Consider the following 26,745-nt stretch of genomic DNA (forward strand, 5'->3'; position numbering starts at 1 on the left):
AAATATCTAATTATATGAGAATTAATAAACTAAAATGAATAAAAAAAGAAATATTTCACTAATACCTATAATTAATATACCATAATCTATTGACTATAAAACTTAGTATTAAGAATCATTTTAATAAAGGCCCAAAAATAATCAAAGAAATAATGAATCTAAATAATTTACAAAAATGAAAAAAAGATACAAAATATTTCATCAATAGAATATTCCACTTTATTATATTTTGCTCCTAAAATAAAATAAATAAATAATAAATATACAATCTGTATATATTTATGTTTATATTTTATATTCATTTATATTCATTTTGTATGAAATATTAATGAAATTGATGTTTTGATTCATAATAATTATTTATTTCTATTCTTTTTATTATTTTATTATTATGTTATTTATATGTCTTATTTTTATATATTTATTTTTATTTCTCTGTTTATATTATTTATATCATTTGTTTATATATGTTCTTATATTCTTCTTATTTTATGTTTTTTCTATTTATATTATTTAGATTTTCTTATTGTTATTCTTTTCTATTTAGATATATTTGTTTATTTGTTTATTCATCTTTTCATCTTTTATATTATTATCATTTATATCTATTTTGGATTTATATTTATTCTCTTTTGATTTATATTAATATTAATTTTATATTTTATATTTTGATTTTATTATTATATCATTGACTATCATTTCTCGTTTTATTTATCATTTATTCGTGTTAATCTTTTGTTTTTATATTCTATATCATATATTCATATCATTTTCATTTATATTTTATCACTTATTACATGTTATAATAATAACATAACACATATTATTGAATATATAATAAACATCATAATGGAATTATACACATAAATAATAAACATAAAACGAATAAAATATTTTTCAACAATAAAACAATATTAATTATTTTACATCATTAAATTAGACACTTTTTATTGAATATTTCTAATTTTTACAATAAAAATACACCATTTATTTCTTCTTTTCTTCTTTTATCATCTCTTTTCTTTTATTACTTTTTATCTTCTTTCTATTATTTGTTTTTTGTCGCCTTCTTGACACATATGCAATTTCTCTATTTTCAATTTATAATAAATATCATTTTTATTACATTTAAAATTCTATTTCTTGTTCATGTTTTTATGTGTTGTTTTGTTGTGAACATTCTTCATCTTATTCACAAAAAATAATAGACTCATTAGACTATGATGTTTCTTTATTTTATTTCATTCTTTATTCTTCTTATTTAATGTTCTTTCTTATTTGTTCTTTATTGTTATCAGCTGGAATTTCATCTTTGTTGCATGTACATCATGGTGGTGAAGTGTATTGTGATTTTGTATTATTATTCTCTTTATAACTATAAGATTCTGAACTTGTTGTTCTTGTATATTAACATTCAATTATTCATTATTTCAAATATATTAGATTCTCATTCAAATTTATTCATTGGAGTAACATTTATTGTTTTTCAAAAATTACAACTCTAAATATCAGTAATTATTATCTTCATTATCTATTTTTCATTTATTTGTGTCATTTTATTATCTTTCTTCTTATTTTATGTTTTTATTATTTGTAAATGATATTCTTCATGAGTTTTATTCATTTATTATCATTTTCTTTGTAATTCTTTTTTATTTGAATGTTTAGTTTATTTTCTCTTTCATTTGTTTGTTCACTTCATTTTGATTCTTTTCATATTCCGTCTTTTTCCATTTTCTTCTTTGTTTATTCTTTTCAGCAAATTCTTTTGGGTAGTTCATCATTTCTTTATTAAACTTCGGCATTTAGACTCATTTATTGAATTTCTTATCCTTCTCATCATTTGTTATTTATCAATTATTCATATTCATTTATTTTAATTCTTGTTGTTTTGGAGATTTGTTCAATACATTAAATTATTCATTTTATATGTTTTATGTTGTTTTGAGTTATTTGAATTAATTGTTTTATCTTATTGAAAAGATGTTATTAAAATTATTGTTTTATTCATTTTATCAATTGCTTTGTTTAAGTCATTTATAACTTTATATTGTTTGTTGTTCTTTGTCTTTATGTTTTATTCTATTCTTATTTTATTGTTTGTTTTGAAGTGTTGTTTGTTTCTATGTATTTATTATTCCTTTTTATTCTTATTTTTGATTTGATTTCTATTTCTTCATAATGAAATTATCCTTTATTATTGTTTATTATTTCATTTATCTATCAAATACATTTTGATTGGATATTTTGACTTGTTTCTTAATTTCATTTGAAAGATTATTGTTTAATGAATTGAACTTTGTTGATTTATTCTATCTTATTTCTTATTCTTATTATGTATTGTTATTTTTCTATCTTGTTTTTATTCTGTCATTATCATTCTGTAACTATTAAATCATTTCTGTTTCTTGAACTTGTCTCTTTCTTATTTTCTTTGTGATTTTTCTCTTTCTTATTTTCTTTGTATTATTGAATTGTATTGATTATCTCGGTTATTTATTGTCTGTTATCTTCTTTCTTATTTTCTTTATTTTTCATTTCGTTGCTTATTCATTTCTTTTTGTTAAAACTCTTCATCTTCATTATTTCTTCATTATTTACTTAAATATCTTTTCTGTTTATTTGTATGTTGAAGTTCTTTGTTGATTTACTATATGGAGAATGACATTTCCATTCTTCTTTTTATGATTTATCAATTCTATCTTCCCAAAAAAAAACAAAACAAAAAATTATCAATGACTTTATTTTTGTGCAAAGAATTTCTCTATCTTCTCTTTCTCAATTTGAATCTCTTCTTCATCATTGGATTTCTTCTCGATTTGTGCTTTGCATTCACACTTGTTTCCATTTGAAAGTCTTCCACCAACAGTAATTGTACCATCTTCTTCAACTTGTACTACAAACATAACATATCTGTCTTCTTTTGGAATATTACTAATAACATATCGTCCTAATGATTTATCTCCTTCAAATAATTCTGTTTGTACATCCCATCCTGTAACCTCAACATATATTTCATGTTCATGTGGAATTTCTGTGCCATCTTCAACAATAGTGTGATTCCCATCAACTCCTGCCATCTTGATGGGATGTGCTGTAACTTCAGTAATACTCCTAATCATTCCTTTCGAATGCTCAAATGCATATCGTGCTGCTCCTTGTGATACAACTAAGTTACAATCTATATTATCATTGATATGTGACGACGAACTAAACTTCTTGGTTAATAACTCTTTGATTTTAGGAATTTGTGAACTTCCTCCAACAAGCATAACTTCGTCAATCTGTGTTGTTTTAATTCCTTTCTTTTGCATTATCTCATCTATGCATTCCATACATCTATCAAATTCTTTTTTATTACATTCTTCAAACTCACTTCTATCAATAGAAATAATAAATTCATCTTCATCAACTAATTCGGATAAGTCTAATTCACAATATGAATTGGCTGATAATTCAATCTTTGCTTTTTCAACCTCTTTTCTTAATCGATACCTTCGTTGTTTCTTCATTTTCTTTTGTGAACGACTGTCACTTCCTTTCAAAATAAATCTTCGTGCTTTTTTCTCATCAACTTCTTTCATTTTACTTATAACAAGTTCCATGAAATTCATATCAAAATCTAATCCTCCTAAATGAACATCACCACCAGTCGCTCTAAACTTAAATTCTTCTCCTTTCTTTTCTAATATAGTAACATCAAGTGTTCCTCCTCCAAGATCAAATGCAAGATACATTTGATCTTTTGTACTTTCTAATCCATATGCATATGCAGCTGCTGATGGCTCTGCCAACAATCGAATTAAACTAAACCCTGCCATTAATACTGCTTTTTTGGTTCGATCTTTTTGTGAATCGTCAAAGTATGCTGGAACTGTAACAACAGCTCTTAAACTTATATTGTCTTTAATATTTAATCTTCGTTGAATTTCAATTTTAATTGCTTTTAAAACAATCGCTGAAACAACCTCTGGCTCGACTCGTTCTTCTTCTTTATCAGGATAGTCAACCACAACCAGACAATACCCATCATCCCCTTTAACTATTTGATATGGGAAATAGTTTTTATTAATATCTTCTTGCACTTGTTCATCATCAAATTTCTTTCCAATAAACCTTTTTACTTCACAAATGGCAGTAGGCTTTGGAATTCCAACACTAACAGGTTGAGTGAAAAAATCAACAGTTGACGGAATTGTTGAATTTCCATTTAAGTAATTGATACATTCATATTTGTTTGTCTGAGTATTAAAGAAATGACAACAACAAAATGTTGTTCCTAAGTCAATACCAACAACTGTCTCTTGTTGCATTAGACTTAATTAATTGATTAATAAGATGATTTTTCTTCCTTTAAAATTTAGTCTAAAAATGAACGTAGTTTTAGGTGTGTTATTGGTTTGTAATGAGAGAGTGTTTGACAAATAAATTCATGTTTGTGTGGTTGTTAGACTGTGAATTGTTTGAGATACTATATTCAATGAGAAATATACTTCTTATAATAATTTCAGCTCAACTTCTTTTTTCCAACAATAAAAAAATGTAAAATCAATAAAATAATAAGTATTACCAATATTATCTATTTCAATTCAATTAATAATGACATAATAACAATATATTAAATTTTGTCATATTAAAAAAATAAAAAATAAAAAATTTGAAACAAAAAATAAAAAAAATAAAATAAAAAAAGTTTGAAAGTGTTGAATTTGTTATAATTAATGTTGCATCAGTCACTAAACCATAGAAAAAGAACGTTTGAAGAGTTTATTAGTGGGAGTTTGTGTATAGAAACGACAGAAGATATGATTCAATTTTTTCAAGACATTTCAAGGTTTATAGAAACAATAATGCCAACAAGAAAGATTGTCCTTTCACGAAGTCGAAGTGAGAATGTATTTCGAATGTCACAAGTGAGAGGAGAAGACAAAAGAGCTGAATTAACAAAAAAATCATTATCAGATTGGTTAAAAGCTAATTCTCTAATGATTGGACAAATGTTAAATTCAAATATAGCAAATAAACAAGTATATGAAGCGGCAATTCTTACAGTTAGTTTTATGTCAGAAATTAAAGTATTAAAAGAAGGATTGATGTTAGAATTATTAAAAAACACAATAGATAAAGATTGTTTTATTCAAGTTGGAGAACTTTTAATAGCAGCAGCACCATTTATGCAAAATGAAGAAGCAGAGAATATATTTAAAGTGATGAGTAAATGGAAAGGACATGTAGAAACATTAGTTCCATTATTAGCACGATTTGTTAGTATTTCAGCTAAAATAGGATTAAAATATGCAGCTAAAGAAAGAACAATAGGAGTTGTTCAAAGATGGATTCAAGGATGTAATAATCCAAAAGAAAGTAGTTATTGGATGAAAGAAATTCATGAAATACTTAAATTATTAACACCACATGCACTAGAAGATATGATGAATGAAATGATGAAAGAGTTAATAAAAGGAGAGAAAGAACCATTAATTCAAATAAAATTATTAACAAGTGCATTAAGTGTAAGAGGAGATGGAACGGGAATAGATAGAGATTTTATTGGAATGAAAAAAGTAATTGGATATTTAGAAGAAATAACAATAGAAAATAGAGAAGGACCAATGGTAAATGCAGCACTGGAATATATTAGAATGTATATTGAAAGTACTCATTTATCAATTCCAGCACAATTATTATTACAATTATGTATTATAATGACAGATTCACTTGATATGGCAGATACATTATTTAGATGGTTAAATGAAACAGTTGTAAAAGAAAGAAAAACACCAGCACATGATGTAATAGTAATGTTAATGAAATTTATTGAAGGACATATTTCTTCTGTAGATTCAGAAAGTGGAATGATTTGTTTACAAAGGGTATTAGTTCATTATAATCAAACAGTGTGTAAATCAATAATTGTTGTTGATAACAAAATAGAAGTAATAGATAAATCAGGAAATGGATTATATGGAATTCATTTATTATGGGAAGTTGCAATGGCAAATAAAAGATTATATACTCCAATAGTTAATTTTATGGCGAAATTCTTTTGTAATGTACCTTCAACTTTATGTTCATATATTGTTGATACATTTACAACATTATGTACATCAACTGATACAAATTATTTAGTTAAAACACTTATTTTATTTATTGAAAAAACAAGTGAATTAATAAGAGATCAACCAGAAAAAAATATAGTTAATGTTTATTTAGAAGAAGTTAATGATGAGTCATGGAGATGTGATAAATTTAAAGTAAATGTTCAAGTAATTAATAATAAAATAGATGAAAATATGAAAGATTTATTAGAAGAACAACAAACTACATTAGAAAATTTTGAAAGAACAAATAAATTGATATTTTTAACAAAAGTTGGAATTGAAAATGTAGGAAGAATGAAAATTGTTTTATCAAAAAAAATGAAGTCATTAATAAATGAAATTAGAATAAAAGTACCTAAGTCATTTGATTTTGTTCAGTCAATTGATGAAGAAGAATTAGCAGGAAGAATTAAAATAATTTGTAAAGATGTTGAATTAACTGATGGGAAAAGTGTTATTGGAAAAGATGTAATTATTAAATTTGGAGAATATCAACCAGTCATTTATAGTGAATATTATGAAGAAGTAATTAAACGAGTAAGATGTGTTGATAAAAATTTAGTTGAAAGATTAACTGAAGTTATTAGATCAAATAATGAAACTGTAGCATTTTCAGGATGGCAATTATTAGAAGCGTTATTTGATTTTATTGCAGAAGGAAGTGAAATTGATACATCATTAAATGGTTTATGTGAAAATAAAATAGATGGAAGTTTATTACCATCATTAGCATTTGTTGTTAAATGTTTAGCAGAAGAACGAGAATCAGTTGAAATGACAGTAGAAAGGTATTTTTGGAAATTACTAAGTGTAACGTGTCAAATGATTCAAGAAAGTAATGTTGAGTCTTCAACAATTAGAGGTGTTATTATTGAACAATTATGTCATATTATTTGGCATACTCTTATAAAACAAAGTGAATATAGATGGTGTAGTGAAATGCAAAGACAATTAAATATTAAATTATTAGAATTTTGTAAAGACCAATTACTTCAATGGCAGCAAAAAAATGAAACAAATGATACAACACATTATTATACTTATTGTTTACTTCATTTCTTTTTATATATTGGAATGATGTTTTGTAATTATAATTATTTTAATGAATGTTTCTTTAAAAGTTGTATTTCAGCAAAATCAAAAGAAGATGTTATTAATATTTATTGTATTCTTGATTGGTTTATTGAAAATGATCAACAAAAGAAAAAGGTTATTGGATTATGTGAATATTGTTTTTCTCAAAATGTTTCTTCATCATCAATTAATTATGGTTATTATAAATTATTATCTGAATTATTTTTAAGATATAAAAAAAATGGTGGTAATTCTGAATTATTTAATTCTTTATGTAAATCATTTATTGAACAATTTATGTTATTTATTAATCCATTAATTAATAATAATATTCAATTAAATGGTTTATTAACAATATGTATTTCTATTGCAGAAGTATATCCTGAATTATTTCAAGAATATAATCTTTTTATTAAATTTATTCCATTTATTAATGCTTATTTATTCCCGTTAACTACTGATATTGAAACTTTAAATCATTTTCCTCGTTGTAAAAGTATTGAATCACGAAGATTATGTTATGATTTAATCATTGAATTAACAGAAAACGAAGGTATTATAAGTTCATTAATAACTCATATTTCACGTTATTTTTCATTACATACTCGACAAAAATTATTAGTTATTCCTCCTTTACTTACAGGAAATATTAATATTTTATTTGTTATGTATCAATTAGCAAGTGTTTTTTTATCCACATTTATGGTAAAAATATTTCAATCAACAGAGTTAAATATGAAAATTATTAAAGAAATACAAACAGTTATTACTTATATTCAAAATGTTCCAGAACAAACAATCGATATTTCATCATTAGAATTAATGTTAAATGAAAAGGGAGAAGAATGTAAAGAACCATTTACAATAATTAAAACAATTATTTCAATATTAAAAGAAAGTGAATATGAAGAAGAAATAGAACTTTTTAAAGGAGAAATAAAAACATTAATAGAAACAATAAAAAATAAAACAAGTTCAATAATATTTGTAGAATTATCAGAAGTAGAAGAAATAAATGATACAATGACAATAACAAAAATAGAATGTAATAATAAAAAAGGTTATGAATATCAATTATTTGGAGTGATTGGTGAATGTTCACAATTTAAAATAGGAAATTCATGGTTTTCATATAAATTAGGAGAAATAAAAAAAATTGGAACAGTAAGTATTAAAAAACATATATCAACAATTTATGTTTATAAACAATGTTCAAAAGAAATTGATCATCATAAAAGAGTAACATTTACATTTAAAAATGAAGTAATTTTATTTGAAGAACCATTTCAAAAATTTATTTATACAATTGCAATTCAAGCATCACATTATTTACCAATTCAAACTTTAAGATTTATTTTCTTTTATTTCGATGTTGTTTATCTTAGACTCCCAAGACAACCTTTAACAAGTAAATGGAATATTTTATTACATGAATTATATGATAAAACTAAAGATGATAATTGGATTATTAAACATTTTGATGACGTTAATGTATTAGACGCTTATTCACGTTGTAGAAGTCCAGAAATAAGAAGTGCAATTTTTGATATTCTTCATCAAATAATAGAACATTCATTTAGTCAATGTAATGAATATTCAAAAAGTCCAATTGGTAATTTTATTAAAACATGTTTACATTGTATTGAACAATCCCCAACTATTATGGTTGTTGATTTATTTGATTATTTTGCAGTTAATAGTATTGAAGAAATGAATTTTGTTATTACTACATTAAATATATTTGATCATATTGTTCAAATAATTAAAGGAAGAGGTGGTATATTTTTACCAAATAACTGTGCAATTTCAATGTTAAGATGTTTTTATACGTTATATGTTAATTGTGATATTGGTGAAAATAATAAAAAACCTTCTACTAAACAATGTGTTCATTTAGAAAATGATTTGTTTTTAAATGACATTGAATTTTTATATTCAATTACTCGTTATGAAGTTACTACTCTTTTCTTAGAAGAGTTTATTAGAATTGTTTTTATTGGTCATCCTGATAGAACTACTTCTTTTTTATCTTATTTCATTCAAAACGTTGATCAAATTAGTTTATCTCAATTTATCTTCTTAAAAAATTTATTTAAATTTAATGATCGTTATAATAATGAAATGGCTAAAGTTTTAATTAAACCTTTAAAATCTTTAATAACCAAGGCTGAATCTAATCAATCTTTAATTAATAATATCACTAACTTCATTTTATTAACTGAACTATCTCCTACGGTCTATACTGTTTTTAAAACAGTTTCTAAACAAATTAATGATAAAATTTCAGTTTCTCATATTAAATTGGTGTTTTTGTAATTCTTAAACAAAACGGATGGTTATTTTATTATTTCTTTTTTTATTTTTTATTTTATTTATTTATTATTTTAAATACTATTTAATAATAATAAAATTATTATTTCATTTTATTAAAAATTAATTAGTAAAGTAATAACTTTTAAAAGATTTAATTTATTATAAACAATAATATATATTTATTAATCTTATTAAATTAAAAAATGTAAAGAAGAAAGAGAGAAAAGAATTAATACTACTTCTTTTTTTTTTAATTGAAAAAAAAAGAATAAAAATAGAAAATACTAACTAACAAAATAGAACATTAAAAAGAAAAAAAAAACATAAATATTTAAATAATAAAAATATTTTGTTTTAATAAAACATTTAACAAAAATAAAAAAGAAAAGAGGAAATGTTCTGAAAATGAGTTAAAGATATAAAAGAAACAAAAACTAAAAAATCAATAATAGAGAAGTATGTTATTTATTATATACCTTATTTCATTTTGTATTGGAAGTGAAATATATAGAATTACACCAAAAACTTTTGATAAAGTTACTACACAAACAGATATTTTAATTCGTTTTTGTCCAATGTATGAAAACGAATGTAGAGAAACACAATCAGCATATGAAGGACTTGTAGATACATTTGAAGAATTTGAAGATATTTCATTTGGAGAATTTGATTGTACTAAACATGCTGATTGGTGTGATGAACATGGATTTAAAAGAAGATTTCCTATTTATGTAGCATATACAACAGGACCCTTAGGAATACAAATATTCCCAGATGATCATAATGTTAATGAATTATCCAAATTTATTAATACAGTATTTAATATATCAAAAATACAATATACTACATTATTAACTGATAAAACATTTAATAAAACAATTCTTCAAGATCCAAATTCAGAGGCATTAGTTTTATTTTATGATTATTGGTGTCCATTTGGAAGAGAATTTTCAAAATATCTTGAAAAAGTAGCTAAAAACTATGGAAATGAAAAAGACCTTGTTATTGCAAGAGTTGATTGTTCAGTTTATCCAAAATTATGTAAACAACAAAAAGCAACAATGTTACCACAATTTGAAATGTTTACATTTAATAATAAATCACCTTTTTGGGTATATCCAGAGAGAAGTATTGAAGGTTTAATTAAATTTATTAATGAGAGATTTCATAAGAATAGAGATATTGATGGATTAAAACCTTCAGACTTTGGTACTTGGAGAGAATTTGATGAAGTTGCAAAAGGTTATCTTCATTCAAATGATAAAGAAAAAAGAAAAACAAAATGTGGTGAATTTATTTTAGGTTCTGTTTATATTGATATTATGAAAAAAATTGACCAATTAAATTCTGACGATTTTATTCCTTCTGAAATTTCTCAATTAGAATTTAAATTAAGAAATCAACTTCCTTATTTATCTCCAAAAGAAATTGATGATTTACAAAGAAGAATTAATGTTTTAAAGAAATTCATTTATTAAAATTTTTCTTTTAAATTATTTTAATTTTTTTTTTAATTTTTTTTTTAAATTAAAAATTAAAAAAAGAAGAAGAAATGATTTCAGTGAGAAGAGCCACTGCACAAGACATTTTTTCAATTCAAAATTATCAACTTACAACAGAAGAAGGATATCAGTCAAAATATTATTATTATCATTTTTTATCATGGCCATATTTAATGTATGTTGCAGAAACAATAAATAAAAAAATAGTAGGATATACAATTATGAAAACAGATGATGAAACTAAAGAAGGGTTATGTACTGTTCAAATAACAAATCTTGTTGTATCAGAATCATATAGAAGAATGAAAATCGGTACACAATTATTAAAACAAACTATTAATGCTGCTATTGAAATTTATGGAGCTCGTATTGTTAGAGCTCGTTCTTCGGAAAAAAATTCATCTGGAAGTAAATTTTTAGAAAAAATGGGATTTTCAATGGTTGGTGAATATGATCACATGGAACTTTATAAAAAAGTGTTGAATTTGGATGACCAATTAAATAATGAAGACATTTCACCTGCTGCTGTTGCTTGGAGAAAAAAAATTATTGCAGCAAATTAAATTTTAAAAAAAAAAAATTTCTAATAATTTAAAAAAAAATTAATTAAAATTTTAATTTAAAATTTTTAATCTTCTTTTAAATTTTCATTATTTGAATATTCAGTTCTTTGAAGATTTTGTTTATTTGAAGAAGAAGATGTTGAAGAACAAATAATAAGAAGTAAAGTAATAAAGATATAAATAACATAACACATGTAGAAGACAAATAAATGGATAAAAATCAATTGAATTGGATAACCAATTTCGTCATAACATGATTTAATCGAATCAGTAATATTTTTAGCATAACAACCATCTAAATTAATTGATTTCCAACCGCAACAATTAGATTTTAGTTCAATATTATGTAATCCATTTATGTCTTCACTAAAATCGTTTTGTTTCATCATAGTTTGACTTAATATAATGAAAAATCCTCCAATAAGAAGTACTAAAATACTTCCAATTATTGTACATATTTTACCTCCTTTATTAAAACAACACGAAACAATTGTCGTTGATATAAATAATAATATCCCAAAAATACATCCAACTGATATAAATAATGAACTGATTTTTTCATTAAATTCAATGTCTGGATCTAATAAATTAAAATAAAATTGAATGGGGAAGAAACAACATAATATTATTCCAAGAAGACTTAACAATAATAATGGTGTATGTGCCATCTTGTAATTATTTATCTACTATTTTTATTATTTTTAGTTGTATATTATTTAGTTATCACTTTTATTTTTTTTTGTTATTTTTAATAACAAAACTAAATCCTGTTTCAAATTTTGAACATACAATAAATGTTATTTCAATGGTTGTTTGGTAATATCAATATGTATTGTAAAGAAAAGCAAACAAAACATAGAAATCCAATGTCATCAATAAAATGAATGTCAATAGCAATAAATGGCATAACAACAATAATAATAAAAGTAAATGATATTACCAAGGAAAATGGATTGGAAGACGAAAGAAACAAAGAGACACAAATAAGAAACAAGATAAATACAATAATAATAAAGATTATACAAATAACAAATATAAATGATTAACAATAAATGAGATACAAGAAAGAATAAAAAGAATAAAAAGTGAATGAAACAAAGGATAATATTCAGAAATACTCAAGAAGTAAGAAAGTAAAAGGAAAAGATTGTATGATATTCTTCAAGAAGTATATTCAATCAAAAAGAAAAAGATAATTGAAAAAATCAAAGAAGAAATTAAAGAAAAAGACAAAAGACAATTGAAGAAAAAGACATTAAAACAAATGAAGAAAGAATTAAAAACAAAATAGAATTAAAGAAATGAAAGAAATATGTAAAATTTCAAGAATAATAAATAACAAAGAAAGTATAATGAAAATACAAGAAGAAATACAACAAAACAAACGAAATAGAATAATAATTGAATTGATGTATTGTTTTGAACTAATTGGTTAAATAAGAAATTATATAAGAAATTAAGATGGGAACAAATAGAAAGTATAATAAAAGTAACAAACATCAATGTAAATAATGAAAAAGAATATATTAAATATATTAAAATATCACATAAAATAAAATAAAGCACTAAACAATACATTAAAATGAAAGTAAATAATATAATAGAAAGAAGAGTAGAGTGTAATTCAATAATAAAAAACATCATAATAAAGAATAACTCTACAGAAATTGATGAAGAATACCTTAACACTCTCATCAATAAAATAAAAGAAATGAAAATAGAAAAATGTACAAACATTAATTACTACTGGAAAAGAAAAGAAGCTGACTAATTAATAATGGAAATTAATAATAGATTGATATGGTCAGGAAGCAGAATGCATGAACTGCAAGATGATATGAATAAGATTTCAATGATTATGCACCTCTATCTCCAAAATAAAATAATAAGAAATAAATTTGATGAAATAAAAGAAATCCTAAAGAAAATAAATAGACTAGAAGATATGGTCAATGAAATTGTACAGAATAAAGTGCATCATAAAATTAAATGAACATGATGAAGAAGGAATAAAAGTCAAAGCACTAGAAAGAATAAAGTACATAAAATATATGATGACAATGATCAAAGAAAGAATTAAATTTAATAAGGAAGAAATAATCAGAATCAATACAAATAAAATCATGATTGATTCTAACAAGAAAATTAGAATAAGGAAAAAACAAAGAATGAAATATACAAAAATAACGATATTACTTTAGAATATTTGAAATTGTTATATGAAACACAGGTGATATTAAATAAAAATAATTGGAAAATAAAACAAATCACCTCGTTGAATGAAAGATATATCAATTATGATAATGTCATAATAACAATAAATGAATTAAATTTAAGTATAATGAAAATAAATAATTAGAACTATTCAATGAAACAATATAAAATTAATAAAAGAAAGGATAAAGATAAATATGTGTAATAGATATAAAGAAATAAAACCAATCTAATAAATGATATGAGTAATGTTGAAAATATTATAATATTAATAGAGCTTAGTTTAAATAAAATAAATGAATATAAAGAATTAAAGAATATAATAAATAATATAGGAAATAGGAAATATTAAAATAAATGAAGTGATAAACACAGAAAGAAGTAAATTAAATAAAGAAATAAAAGTTGAAATAGACGTGATAAAAGAAATTAAAAACCATGTTATTAAACGTTGATTCTATCAAAACTAAACATATGTTTTTGATATAGTAGAAGAATTGGTGATGGGAATAGTCTCTAATGAACAAGGAGCAGTCGAAACAATTCTATTAATATTTAATTAACTAATTTTCATTCAAATATAAAAATTTAGAAAATTTTTGCATCATTCAAAGCTATTTTTAAGTTATATCTATAAAACCATCATTTATGGATTTTTATTCAAGTCGTTTTATATTCATTAGACCTGAAGATGATCCAGTGTTCAAATATAAATCAAGGTCATTTCAAAGGGGGATATCAAAAAATGACCCAGAATTATTAAGTAGTAGTAGTTCTTCAGAATCACCAGATAATACTGAAGATGAATTAGAATATTCTAGTGAATCTGATTTAAATAACCAGAATAATAGATGTTGTCTTTGTGGTTCGATTAAGGGTGTTCTTTTGTGTATTAAATGTAATAAATATTTCTGCAATGGACCAGTATATAATTCAAGTAATTGTCAAGTGATTGAACACATAAGAATGAGTCGACATTATCAATTCAAAATTAATGATGAATATATTAAATGTTCATGTTGTGGTGATGATAATATATATAATTTACGATATTCACATTTAGCGGATAAATTGTTATGTCATTCTTGTTTTGAACATCAAAAAGAAGAAATGAGTATTGAAGAAATTAATTCTTTTATTAATTCATTTGTTGATGAAGGAAGAATTGATTTATTAATTTTTGGCAGACAAAATTCAAACACGGCAATTTCTAAAAAAGCGATTAGTGCTATTGATAATAATGCATATGGAGAAATGGGTTTATTAGTAAGAGATAGATATGATAATTTTAGAGATTATTATACTACATATAAACGATTGTATGATATGGAATTAAGTTGTCATAATCCAATAACAGAAATATGTCTTAAACGATATGAACAACCTAATAAATTTGTCATTCATAGAACTAGGGAATCAGGTTATGAACTTCATATTAAAACTGATTCTATGGAACAAAACCTTTATATTAACTCTTTTATTATTTGCTGTTTTGAAGGAAATTATCATCCATTTGAAAAGGAAGACATTAATAGTTTGGTTTATAACAAAAAAGCAAAAAGAAAATTTGATAGCTCAGAACTTGTTCTTACTGGTAGAGTAGTTAATTTTACTAGTAGGTTAATTATTATCTCTTTGTGTGAAGAATATTTTAAAGACATTGAAAAAGTTAAACAAGTTTTTGACGAAAGGATTTTTAATTCATTTAACATACTTCGTTGTTATATTATTGATCCCAAAACACAAAATTTCAATACGCAACAATATACTAACGGAGATTTACTGAATTTACATGAAACTACTTTCATTCAAAGTTTGCTTGGAAACTTACATTTTCCTAATTGGAATCTTTTTGAAGAAAATGACATAATTTTTGAAATAACAGAAACACAAAACTTAAATCCACAACAAAAGAAAGCTGTTCTTAACGCATTAAATAGTCAGATATCAGTTGTATTTGGACCTCCAGGAACAGGTAAAACAACAGTAATTAAATCTATGGTTGTTAATTTTATTCAATTAGAAAGGGAGCATAGAATTTCAGATATGGATGAAAAGATTTTTGGTATGAAACATAAAAGTCTTAATAATCCAAAAGTACTTTGTGTTGCACAAAATAACAATGCGGTTAATGTACTAGCTGGTAAATTAAGATCTCCAGGTTTAAAAATTTGTCGTTTCATTTCATTTGAAAGGTTAGAAGAAATGCCATTTGACCAATGGGACTTATGCATTTATGCAAGAACACTAGAATATGCATTACAGGATGAAGAAAGATTTAGAGAATACCGACTACGTCCTGATGATTCTCCATTTAATTTGATTAAACTACTTCTTGAATTAAAAGAAGCTACAAGAAATAGAACAGTGATAAAATACTCTCGTAGAAAGATGGGTAATATTCATAATGCTATTAAAAAAGAGTTTAAAGGTATTATTGAAGATTGTAATGTTATTGTTGCTACTGTAAAAAGTTGCCTTAAAAATACATTTAATGATATTAATTTTCTTTGTACTTTTATAGATGAAGCTACTCAATGTACTGAATATGATTGTCTCTTTCCAGCACTTCGTTCTCCAAGATTAGTTCTTCTAGGAGACATTCAACAATTAAAACCAGTAATTCTTTCAGACGAAGCAAAAAAAGCAGGGTTTGATATTTCAATGTTTGAACGATTATTACATTGTAAAGTTAGACGTACATTACTAAATGAACAATATCGTATGCATCCTGGGATTTCTATTCTTCCAAACACATTATTTTATAATAGAAAGATTATTGATGGTACAAGGTTTGAAAGAAGTAATATTTCAATCTTCCCAAATAAGAAGGTACCAATTGTATTTATTTGTCATACTGGTAAAGAAAGATATTGTAATGATGGAAGTTTATTTAATGATACAGAAGCTGAAATTTGTAAAGAAGTATATTTATTTTTACGTAACGAAGCAAAAATAAAGATAAAAGACATTGAGTTTTTAACACCATATAATTCCCAAAAAGTTTATGCTAAAGATTATTGTCAAATAGAACGTGCATCAAGTATAGATTCATTCCAAGGAAATGAAACTGATTATGTTATTTTTTCTCCAGTTCGATCAAATTATGTTAAAGGAGCAAAATTTATTGGAGATTTTCATAGAGTAAATGTTGCAATTACTAGAGCAAAAAAAGTATTGATTATTGTTGGAAATGATAATACATTAAAAAATGAAACAGTATGGCGATTGATATTTAACTTCTTAGCTAGAAATGGTTGTTTTATGAAGTATGTCAATACTACAGAAAACCATTTTATTCCTATTAACTATCCTATTATTCAAAGCAACAAGTATGAACAATCTCCTTATCATACTGATTATTTAAATGATAATTAAACTAACAAATAAATAGTGAAGTATGAAAGAGTAATAAAGAAAATAATTCCAAAGAGGGTTGATAATAATGAATTGAATTTTTTTTTTTATTTAAACGAAAATTTAAAAATAGATCTTTCTATAAATAAATCCCCTCAACATAAAATATTTAAAAGAAAAAAAAGAATTAAAAAGAAATAGTAATTGTCTTCTTTTTTATTTTCTAGAATGGAGTGTTAACAAAATGATGACGTAAAATAGATTAATAGAAGAAAAAAGAAAATAGCTTATAACTTCTTATATGAAAAAAAAAAGAACTTAAATATTTCATTTGTAATTTCTTTTTATTTAATGTTTAATAGCTTAAAATATTTATTTGTTGATTTTTCTAAAATAAATCATCTATTTATGTGTTGTTGTGGATTATTATTTGATTTTGGTGTTTATTTCTATTGGTTAGTTATTCCAGTCTTATTAAAAAATGATGGAAAATCACCTTTAGTTATAGGAGTAGTCTCTGCTATTTCATTTGGTTCAGCAGGAATTCTTTCTCCTTTTGTTGGATATTTAGCAGATAAATTTAATCCAGAATCTCTTTCATCACTAGGAACTACATTAGTTGCACTTAGTTGTATTATAACTGGATTTTTATGTATTAATGATTTAAATATTTATATTCTTTCTAGTTGTCTCGTAGTTCAAGGAATAGGGTTTGCTTTATTTTATACTCCAATTGAAGCATTAATCTCACTTGTTGCACCTGAAGGAAAAGAAGGAAAAAGACTTGCTGACTTTTTTACATTGAGTTGTTTTGGAAGAGGACTTGGATTTCTTTGTGGAGGAAGTGTAATGTTATTACTTGGAAATACATTTACACTTTACCTCGTTGCTTTTATTGCTTTTGGAGTTTTTATTCTTATTCCTCGTTATAATAAAAAGCCTAAGTATAACATTCTTGAATCAGTTGAAATAAGTAGTGAATTAACAGAAGTAAATGAGGATTCTACTGAAGATAAAAGTCATAATAAAAGTGATGATAAAAGTGAAGAAATAGATAATTTATCTCATTCTTCAAATTCAACAGATGGTAGTTTATATGAACATATTCATAATGAAATTCTTCCAATGAAAAAAAGAAAGTTGTTTTTTTATGTTTCTTTATTTCTTTCAATGTCAATTTATGGTTCTTTAGCTATTATGTCTGATCAATATATTGTTTTTGCATCAGAAAAACATGTTGTTATAAATCATATTAGTAATGAACCATCTGTTCTTGTTGGTGTATTGTTATTTATTATTTGTGCATGTGAAACTATTACATATTTTATTATGGGAAGAACTCATATTTGGGAATTTAGTCCAATATTAAATATTGGTTCTGTTGTTGGTACTATTCTTATTGGTGTTGCTTTAAGATTTATTACTAATGGATTATTATTAATTATTTTAATTTCACTACCAATGGGTATTATTGCTGCATATGAATTTCAAGGAAATATGTTTTATGCAGTTAAAATAGGTCAACATGAAGGTATTTATATTGGAATTAATGAACTTGTTGGGTTATGTACCTATTGTATATCTCCTATTATTGCTGGTTGTTTAATGAATTCATTTGGATCTGAGTGGTGTCCATATACTATTATTTTACTTAATATGATTTCTTTAGTTATAGTTTCATTAATCCACCTCTTTGAATATTTTACTAACTATTAAACTCTCTTTCTTGACTTGATGTATCTCATTTCTTTTTTATTCTTTGTCTTTTCTTTGAGTCACTTTTTTTATACTTTAAGAAAAGTCAAAGTTGTTTTTCAAACAATTATTTGGTATTTCTTAAATAAAAATATTATTTTAATTGATTGATTTTTTTTTTTGTTTTTTTATTATAAAACTTTTTTTAAATAATATAATTTGAAAAAGAGTATTAAAATATTATTAATAAATAAGTATTAGTCAATTACAACACATTGTATCATTCGATAAAATTCTTTATATGATAAAGTTTTTGATTTATCATAATCAAAAGAATTAAATAAATTTGTCAACTCCTTGTCACTATCAGCTATTTGGGTTTGATGAGCAAAATTAATAAATTGAGTTAATGTAATTGACCCAATTTTGTTTTGATCAATAAAGTTGTAAATATATTTTGTTATTGCTTCGTGTGAGTTGTTAAATGATGCAAGAACTTCAGTTACTTCTTTAAATATAGTTAAATTAATTTGATTATTAACAGCAAAACATGGAAATAAAAACACAGAAAGACTTCTTGTTAGTGTTGAGTTAACAAATTGAATGGCAGTTCTAAATTCTCTTACTTTTAAATACCCATCTTTGTCTTCATCAAATCTGTTAAAAATACTTTCTATTTTCTGGTTTCTTTTTTCAATTCTATTAGTCTTTTCTAGTTCATCAAATACACTTGATGTTGTTCTTATTAAGAAAAATTCTATTTCTAATTGGGAAATACTATTAAATCGTACAACCACTTTAACTGGTTTGTTCTTTATTTCTGGTACTTCAAATTTACCTTCACATAATTTTTTTCCTTCTTTACTTGGATTTTTCATATCTTTATTATACATTCTTACAATAGCTTTTGTTCCTGTTTCAACTAATGCCAAGAAACTTTCATTAAATATTACTGGTTCTCCAGAATGTTGAATTGGTGATGTTGTAATTAACAAAGGACCAAATTGAACGGTTGCATATGGTGCTAAAAAATCACCAAATCCATTTGACTTTGTTAATTTCATAACAACATTTCCTTTCTTTTCTATTACCATATCAGCTGTTGGAATAACTGTTGGATAAACATTTGTATATACACTTTCAAGACATGTAATTTTTAATTGTAAAGAGCCTGATTCACTTAAAGGAATTGGAAGTGTCATTATTTCATTTGGTAAAAAATCTGGAATAATAAATGAGGAATTAGTTATTACTTTAAATTTCTTTTGATGTTTTTCTTTTGCTAAAAATGATATTTTTATCTCATCATTGACTGTTCCTTTTACAAATATTCTTTGATCAAAAAATACATAATTACCATATTGCTGACCTTCTACTGTTTTTTTCTTTATAAGTCTTTGGCACTTAGTTTTTGATGTTGTTAATTCCATTGTATATTTTAAATGTTTTAATACCTTTGGTTTTGTAATATCTTTTATACATGTGTTTGATATTAATGAATTATAAAATCCATTAACAGATATTATACAAACTTCAAGTAATGTTATTTTCTCATAGTCAAATGGCATTAATCGTTTTTGTAATGGTGAATTATTACAAACTGCTTTAATATAAAGAAATCCCTTTTTATCAATGTCTAAAATATCATAAATTATTTGTCCACTATACATAGATGGAATTTTCCAATAACATACCCCATTTTCATCATCTTTTTTACCTACATCTTTATCCATTATTTGTAACATTAATTTATCACCAACCTCTACTTTTATTTGAAATGATTCATTCCATACTGGGTCAAGCACATTTTCAATCACTTTTGTTTTATATTTTTCTTTATTAGCCATAAAGACAACATATGGATCACTTCTCTTCAGATCTGAAACTGCTAAATTTTTTGCTTCAAGAATAGTCAATTCAATATCAATCTTCGTCATTGAAATAAAAGTTCTTCTTTTTCATCTGAAAAGGCATTTTTTGGTGAATTTATCAAAATAAGTGAGTTAGTTAGTAAAGGTCTTTCAAAATATTTCAAAAACGAAATTATTTTGTTTTATGTAACAAAAAATAACAATGAATTTTTAATACTTACAAAGTGTTCAATCTATCTAAACAAGCTTGCAACAATTTCTCAGACTCATCTAAGTCACCTATTAAGTCTGAGGCTTCTCCTGCAATTTTTTTAAATTCTTTTGTAGTGTTCGCTTGTTCAATATATGAATTAAAAGACTGTATCCTTTGTCCCATTTCATTCCAATTTACTTCGATATGTTGAAGAGCAAGTTGAATTTCATCATATCGTTCTTCACTCATTTTATATTTAAATTTTTAGGTTTTTATTCAATCTCATTAAAATTATTTTTTAAGTTCTTTTAATTTTTTTATTTTTTTTAATAACAAAAATTTTCTTTGTTTTAATTAATTGTTATTCAAAAATGTAAATAACTACTAAAAAAATTTACATAAAATACAAAATAGCCAAAGATGAGTAATCAAAACCAATTAATTAATGAAGGTATATTCAAAAATGAATGAAATTATTTTATTTTTATTTGTTGAATTGTAATAGTTATACAAAATATTATGTTGTAATTACATTGAAAATATGTTTATTATTTTAGTCTAAGTTTCAATTATTTTTATCATTCTAAATATAATGTAATAATAATCAAACTAATATAAATCGATATGATATAATTGTATAATATAGTAAAGTACTCAGAAGATATGAATAATATTAAAACAAAGGTAAAGAAAAATAACTTGAAAAAAAAAATAAATAATTAAAAGCAAAACACAAAATGAATAACTTAAAGAGGTTGAATTGAATATATAATAATAAAAGTATACAGAATATTTATGATAAAGAGTATTAAGAAGATATCACTTTATTACAAAATAAAAAAAAATAAATTATTAAAGTATAAATGATAATAACAGGGTCAATTAGTACGAATTATTTGAATTATATAAATACCAAATATTAATGTTGATAAGTAAGTTATTGTTATATTTTACTAAAATTATAATATAAATAGAATTCTTAAGAAAAATTCAAAAGAATAATGGAAAACATTTCATATAATATATTGAAATTATTTCAAAAATATGAGCAGAATGTTGTTATCAAATAGTATGATAATTTTGTTATTATATTTCAATTATTCAAGATTGAATCATTTCATTTCAATTACTATGATTCGTTTTGGTGTAAAACGTTCTGGAAGTTGTTTTCCACAAAGTGCATTTGTTATTCCTTTATATGAAAATGAATGTTGTTTACAATATGATATTGTTTTATTATTTTCTTTAAAAACAACTATATCATTATTTCCAAGTTTAAACAAATAATTATCTGATTGATTACATAACCAAAATGCATGTTGTGGTTTTTTAATATCAAATTTCTTCATTACTTTCATTCTTCCATTTGATTCCAATGAAAATACAAATGATTTCGAATCATTTATACATTCATTAACTTTATCAATTTTCTCATTAACATATCCTCCAAATTTATTTCCTTCTTCATCTTCAATAATAATTATTATATGTTCTTTATTTATTATTCTTTGAATAAATACTGATGTACTAACATTCCAATCATCAATATCTGAATCAAATAGTATATTTCCTACTTTTCTATTTGTCCATTCTTCTATTCGTTGAATTTCTTCCATTGTTTCTTTCATTACTTTTCTTCTTACTCTATCTTCAGATTCTCTTCTTAGTCTCTCCTCTTCTTGTATCTTTCTCTCCTCTTCTTGTCTCTTCCTTTCTTTTTCCTCTTCATCTTTTCTCTTCTTTCTTTCCAAATAATCACTGTAATGATTTTCCCATTCTTCTTTCTTCTTATTAAATTCTGATGTGATTTTATTGATTTCTTCTTCTAATGGCTTGACTTTATCTTTCATTATCATTTCTTCAATTGAAATGATTTTATCAATTAATTCATTCCGTGTTTTACTTAGTGTTTCTTCATCATTATTACATTCTTCTATGATTCTTGATATTTTATTCTTCATTATTTCTATTTGGTTGATTGTTTCTTGACTTTTTTCTATCACTAGTTTTCTTCTTCTTTCTGTTTCATCAATCCTATCAAATATTCCTTCTCCTCTTTTAATTGCTTCTGAATATGTTTCATCATCTTTTATTTCAAATACTTCATTTCTAATACTTCCTATATAATATTGATATTTCTTAGTAGTATCATCAATTGATTGTTGAATGTTTGGAAGTGTTTCTACTACTTCTTTAATTATTTTGTTATTCTTGTTTATTAATTCTTCCATTTGAATTTGATGTTTATAAGTTCAAAATATGGATGTTTAAATAGTTAATCCACATTATTAACACATCAAGTCAGATATTATTATCAACATCATTTTATTTTAAATAAATGTTATTTATTTTTATTTTTACAATAACAATAATTAATATTAAGAGATAAGAAGATAATAACAAAGAAGAACAAAATGTATCATCAGAAATAATGATAAAATCACAAAATATGATAGAAAATAAATAATTAACAAGAATAAATAGACGATGGATATAAAGAAAAAGAAATAAATTATGACTTACTTGATATTTAGTATTTCATCAAATTGAGAAGTGAGTGATTCAGTTTTTTCAACATAATTATTTTCTATTGACATAAAGTTTTTTCAAACATCATCAATTTAATTATTCTTCATTTAGTTATTATTGTATTTTTACTTTAATGATATTAAAACACTTCTTTCTTTATTTTCTTATTTTATTATGAATATATCAATAACATGATGTTATTATGACCAATTTCAATTATCATCAATATCATCATTCACTTAACAATATTTATTGATAATATCTTATATATTCAATGCAAAATTATAAAATACACTTTCATATTGATAAATAATAATAATACCATCATAGCAATTACCTTCTTAATAATTATTCTTAATAAATAATAACCACTAATCTTGAATTGGTATTGTCTTATCAAAGGCAAAACAATAATCAAAAGATAACTAGTAATTCAATGTTTTGATTTATTTTAGAGTTTTGTGTTGTGTTTCTGACGTGTCATTTTCATTCATTTTATTCAAAAATCCAACAAAAATAAAAAGAACTAATAAAAAGAAGAATGAAGATAGTTGTATTAGACGCAAAGACATTAGGAGATACCCCATTTGATAAACTTCAAAAATATGGAGAAGTGAAAATATATGAAAGAACAGCAAAAGAAGAAAGGAAAGAAAGAATTAAAGAAGCAAACATTATATTAACAAACAAAGTAATAGTTGATAGAGAAGTAATGGAAGGAAATGAAAATATTAAATTAATAGGAGTATTGGCAACAGGATATAATAATGTTGATATTGAATATTGTAAAGAACATAACATAGGTGTAGTAAATGTTGCAGGATATTCAACTGAAAGTGTAACTCAAATATGCATAGGACTATTAATGGAATTAACGAACAAAATATCAAAGTTTGACCAATATGTAAAAAGCGGGAGATATAGTTCTTCAGGAATATTTACATGTGTTGGAGGTGAGTATGATATTCATGAAATATCAAATAAGAAATGGTGTATTGTTGGACTTGGAAGTATTGGGAAAAATGTAGCAAGAGTTGCTAAAGGATTGGGAGCAAAAGTATATTATTATAGTACAACAGGAAAACATGAAGATCCAGAAATAGAAAGAGTATCATTTGAAGAAATGATTAAAACAAGTGATATTATTACTATTCATTGTCCACTTACTGACAAAACAAAAGGAATGTTTAATTATAAAGTGTTTCAAGAAATGAAAAAAAATGTAATTATCATTAATATGGCACGTGGACCAATTGTTGTAAATGATGATATTGCAAAAGCACTTCAAGAAAATTTAATTGGAGGATATGGAACTGATGTTTTTGATGAAGAACCAATTAATACATCAAATAAATTATTAGAAGTAAGCAATGAAAAGATTGTATTTAGTCCTCATATTGGATGGGCAACAATTGAAGCAAGAGAACGTTTATTTAATGAAACAATAAAGAATATTGAATCATTTCTAAAAGGAGAAAATAGAAATAGAATAGTCTAATTGAGTTATTGAAATGATAAAATTTGTTATGACACTTTCATTCATTTCATCATTTAATAACATCAAATGATCTTTATTTTGAATAATAAGAATATTATCCAATAAAAAACATAGAAGGCAATGAATAGAATATCAATTTATCTCTATCATTCTTTCTATTTGATTTGTTGTTTATTCATCTAAATGTCATAATTATACAACAAACAATTAATAAGAGAATCAAGAATTTACTTGAAATTCATTCAAAAACAACTTCTTTGAACAAAACACAATTACAATCAAAACATATTAAATTAATATTAAAGATATACATTGGGTTAATAGTATGAAATAGATAATTAAAATAATAACAAGTAAAGCATTAATAAACTCACAACAAACACAATAAAAGTTTATAAAATACCAAATGTAAAAGAAATAGGAAATGTAGAGTATGAAATTAATGTAACTACAAACACTAAAATTCATTGAATTTTCATTATCATTCACTTTTTAAAACATTAAACAATGTTGTTATTTACTAATGGCACTGTTATTCATAGAAATGAAAAAAATAATGAATATATTCAAGTGTATTGATGTTACAACTTCAAATCTTAAAACAAAGAAATAAACAATAATAATGAAAATATGATATAATGAAATAATGATAATATCAATGTATTTTGATGGTATTAATGATTTTATTAATGTAGAAATTGGAATTAAATGATAGAATGAAATATAGAATAATTTTAATTTTAATACATTTCAATTAATTCAAGATTCAAGAATAGTATTTGATAATATTGAATCATTTCGTATTTATAATAAAAATGATGAAATATTTAAATGTGAAAGAATAACTAAATAAATAATATAATTTAAAGTAGATTAAGAAATGAATGAACGTAAAAATATAGAATATACATAATATGATAAGAATAGTGAAATACAATACCAATAGAAATCAATAGTATAGTTATGTTTTTATGAATGTTCATCATTAACAACAATTAATATACCATCATCAATTACATCATTTGGAATTGGTTGTTTTATATAAATGTTGATGTGAAGAAGAATTAAAGAAGAATAAAACAATACTAAAATATTGTTTTAATGAATATTTTTATGAATAATAAAGAAGAAATAAAGAAAGAAGATAATTGAATTGTTAAAAAATAAAAGGGATGTTTATTTTATAATTTAAATGATAAGAAATACATAATAAACAAATTAAATGATAATAAAATAAAGAATGAAATATCAAATGAATGAAATGAAATAAAATCATTTATCATTTATTTAATTATTAATATCTTATGTTTATTTATTTTTAATTTATTTTATAATATTTATTCGTTTCAATATGTTTAATTGATATTTCATCTCTTATTAAATGAAATAGAAATGGGAATAATAATGATGAATCAATATAAATTTAACTATATTCTTTATTTTTTTCATAATAATAAATAACACTCTTAATCAAATTATAATGATAATAATGATAATAAATATGAAATAAAACAATGATAAATTGATAAAATAAAAAGAATAATTTTATTGTATTTTCATTTATTTTATTATTCAATTAAATATATGTTACTTCATTATTTATTTCATTATTTATTATTTTAATATATTTATAATATCTAATCGTATCATTTTGATATAATGATGATTTATATTTATTTATCATGTTTTGTTCAACATAACAACAAAATACCAAATAACAATAGAATAAATTCATAAATAATATACAATAAAATTATATGAAATGATGAAATTAATAAAAATATAAAAGAATAAATAATGAATAGTAAATTAATGAATAAGTAATGAATAATATA

At 23.2% G+C, this 26,745-nt stretch overlaps 9 protein-coding genes across 9 annotated transcripts, besides 5 other annotated features; 6 read left to right on the forward strand and 3 right to left on the reverse strand.

The window, feature by feature from the left end:
• Window positions 1-2,741: 2,741 nt before the first annotated feature.
• EHI_133950 (heat shock protein 70, putative) lies at window positions 2,742-4,313 on the reverse strand (the record flags this gene model as incomplete). The annotated part of the gene is made up of 1 exon (XM_001913660.1): window positions 2,742-4,313. One exon carries the CDS (start codon window positions 4,311-4,313, stop codon window positions 2,742-2,744), a length of 1,572 nt encoding a protein of 523 aa, XP_001913695.1.
• Window positions 4,314-4,850: 537 nt separating this feature from the next.
• Window positions 4,851-9,491, forward strand: EHI_133960 (uncharacterized protein; the record flags this gene model as incomplete). Its single annotated transcript, XM_650328.2, has 1 exon — window positions 4,851-9,491. One exon carries the CDS (start codon window positions 4,851-4,853, stop codon window positions 9,489-9,491), a length of 4,641 nt encoding a protein of 1,546 aa, XP_655420.2.
• A 455-nt stretch (window positions 9,492-9,946) lies between these two features.
• Window positions 9,947-10,966, forward strand: EHI_133970 (thioredoxin, putative; the record flags this gene model as incomplete). The annotated part of the gene is made up of 1 exon (XM_650329.1): window positions 9,947-10,966. One exon carries the CDS (start codon window positions 9,947-9,949, stop codon window positions 10,964-10,966), a length of 1,020 nt encoding a protein of 339 aa, XP_655421.1.
• A 74-nt stretch (window positions 10,967-11,040) lies between these two features.
• EHI_133980 (acetyltransferase, GNAT family) lies at window positions 11,041-11,553 on the forward strand (the record flags this gene model as incomplete). The annotated part of the gene is made up of 1 exon (XM_650330.1): window positions 11,041-11,553. One exon carries the CDS (start codon window positions 11,041-11,043, stop codon window positions 11,551-11,553), a length of 513 nt encoding a protein of 170 aa, XP_655422.1.
• Window positions 11,554-11,618: 65 nt separating this feature from the next.
• EHI_133990 (uncharacterized protein) lies at window positions 11,619-12,221 on the reverse strand (the record flags this gene model as incomplete). Its single annotated transcript, XM_650331.1, has 1 exon — window positions 11,619-12,221. One exon carries the CDS (start codon window positions 12,219-12,221, stop codon window positions 11,619-11,621), a length of 603 nt encoding a protein of 200 aa, XP_655423.1.
• Window positions 12,222-12,315: 94 nt separating this feature from the next.
• Window positions 12,316-12,942: a repeat region.
• Window positions 12,906-13,914: a repeat region.
• A 48-nt stretch (window positions 13,915-13,962) lies between these two features.
• Window positions 13,963-14,166: a repeat region.
• A 103-nt stretch (window positions 14,167-14,269) lies between these two features.
• Window positions 14,270-14,341: a repeat region.
• Window positions 14,342-14,415: 74 nt separating this feature from the next.
• EHI_134000 (regulator of nonsense transcripts, putative) lies at window positions 14,416-17,145 on the forward strand (the record flags this gene model as incomplete). The annotated part of the gene is made up of 1 exon (XM_650332.1): window positions 14,416-17,145. One exon carries the CDS (start codon window positions 14,416-14,418, stop codon window positions 17,143-17,145), a length of 2,730 nt encoding a protein of 909 aa, XP_655424.1.
• Window positions 17,146-17,532: 387 nt separating this feature from the next.
• On the forward strand, window positions 17,533-18,840 carry EHI_134010 (transporter, major facilitator family; the record flags this gene model as incomplete). Its single annotated transcript, XM_650333.1, has 1 exon — window positions 17,533-18,840. The coding sequence occupies one exon, from the start codon at window positions 17,533-17,535 to the stop codon at window positions 18,838-18,840; it is 1,308 nt and encodes a 435-aa protein (XP_655425.1).
• Window positions 18,841-19,076: 236 nt separating this feature from the next.
• EHI_134020 (calcium-binding protein, putative) lies at window positions 19,077-21,132 on the reverse strand (the record flags this gene model as incomplete). Its single annotated transcript, XM_650334.1, has 2 exons — window positions 19,077-20,772; window positions 20,945-21,132. 2 exons carry the CDS (start codon window positions 21,130-21,132, stop codon window positions 19,077-19,079), a joined length of 1,884 nt encoding a protein of 627 aa, XP_655426.1.
• A 2,246-nt stretch (window positions 21,133-23,378) lies between these two features.
• Window positions 23,379-23,780: a repeat region.
• Window positions 23,781-23,953: 173 nt separating this feature from the next.
• On the forward strand, window positions 23,954-24,910 carry EHI_134030 (D-glycerate dehydrogenase, putative; the record flags this gene model as incomplete). The annotated part of the gene is made up of 1 exon (XM_643032.2): window positions 23,954-24,910. One exon carries the CDS (start codon window positions 23,954-23,956, stop codon window positions 24,908-24,910), a length of 957 nt encoding a protein of 318 aa, XP_648124.2.
• Window positions 24,911-26,745: the final 1,835 nt, after the last annotated feature.

Source organism: Entamoeba histolytica, genomic scaffold (genome assembly GCF_000208925.1).
Source record: "Entamoeba histolytica HM-1:IMSS scf_1104750518363 genomic scaffold, whole genome shotgun sequence".
NCBI lineage: Eukaryota > Evosea > Mastigamoebida > Endamoebidae > Entamoeba > Entamoeba histolytica.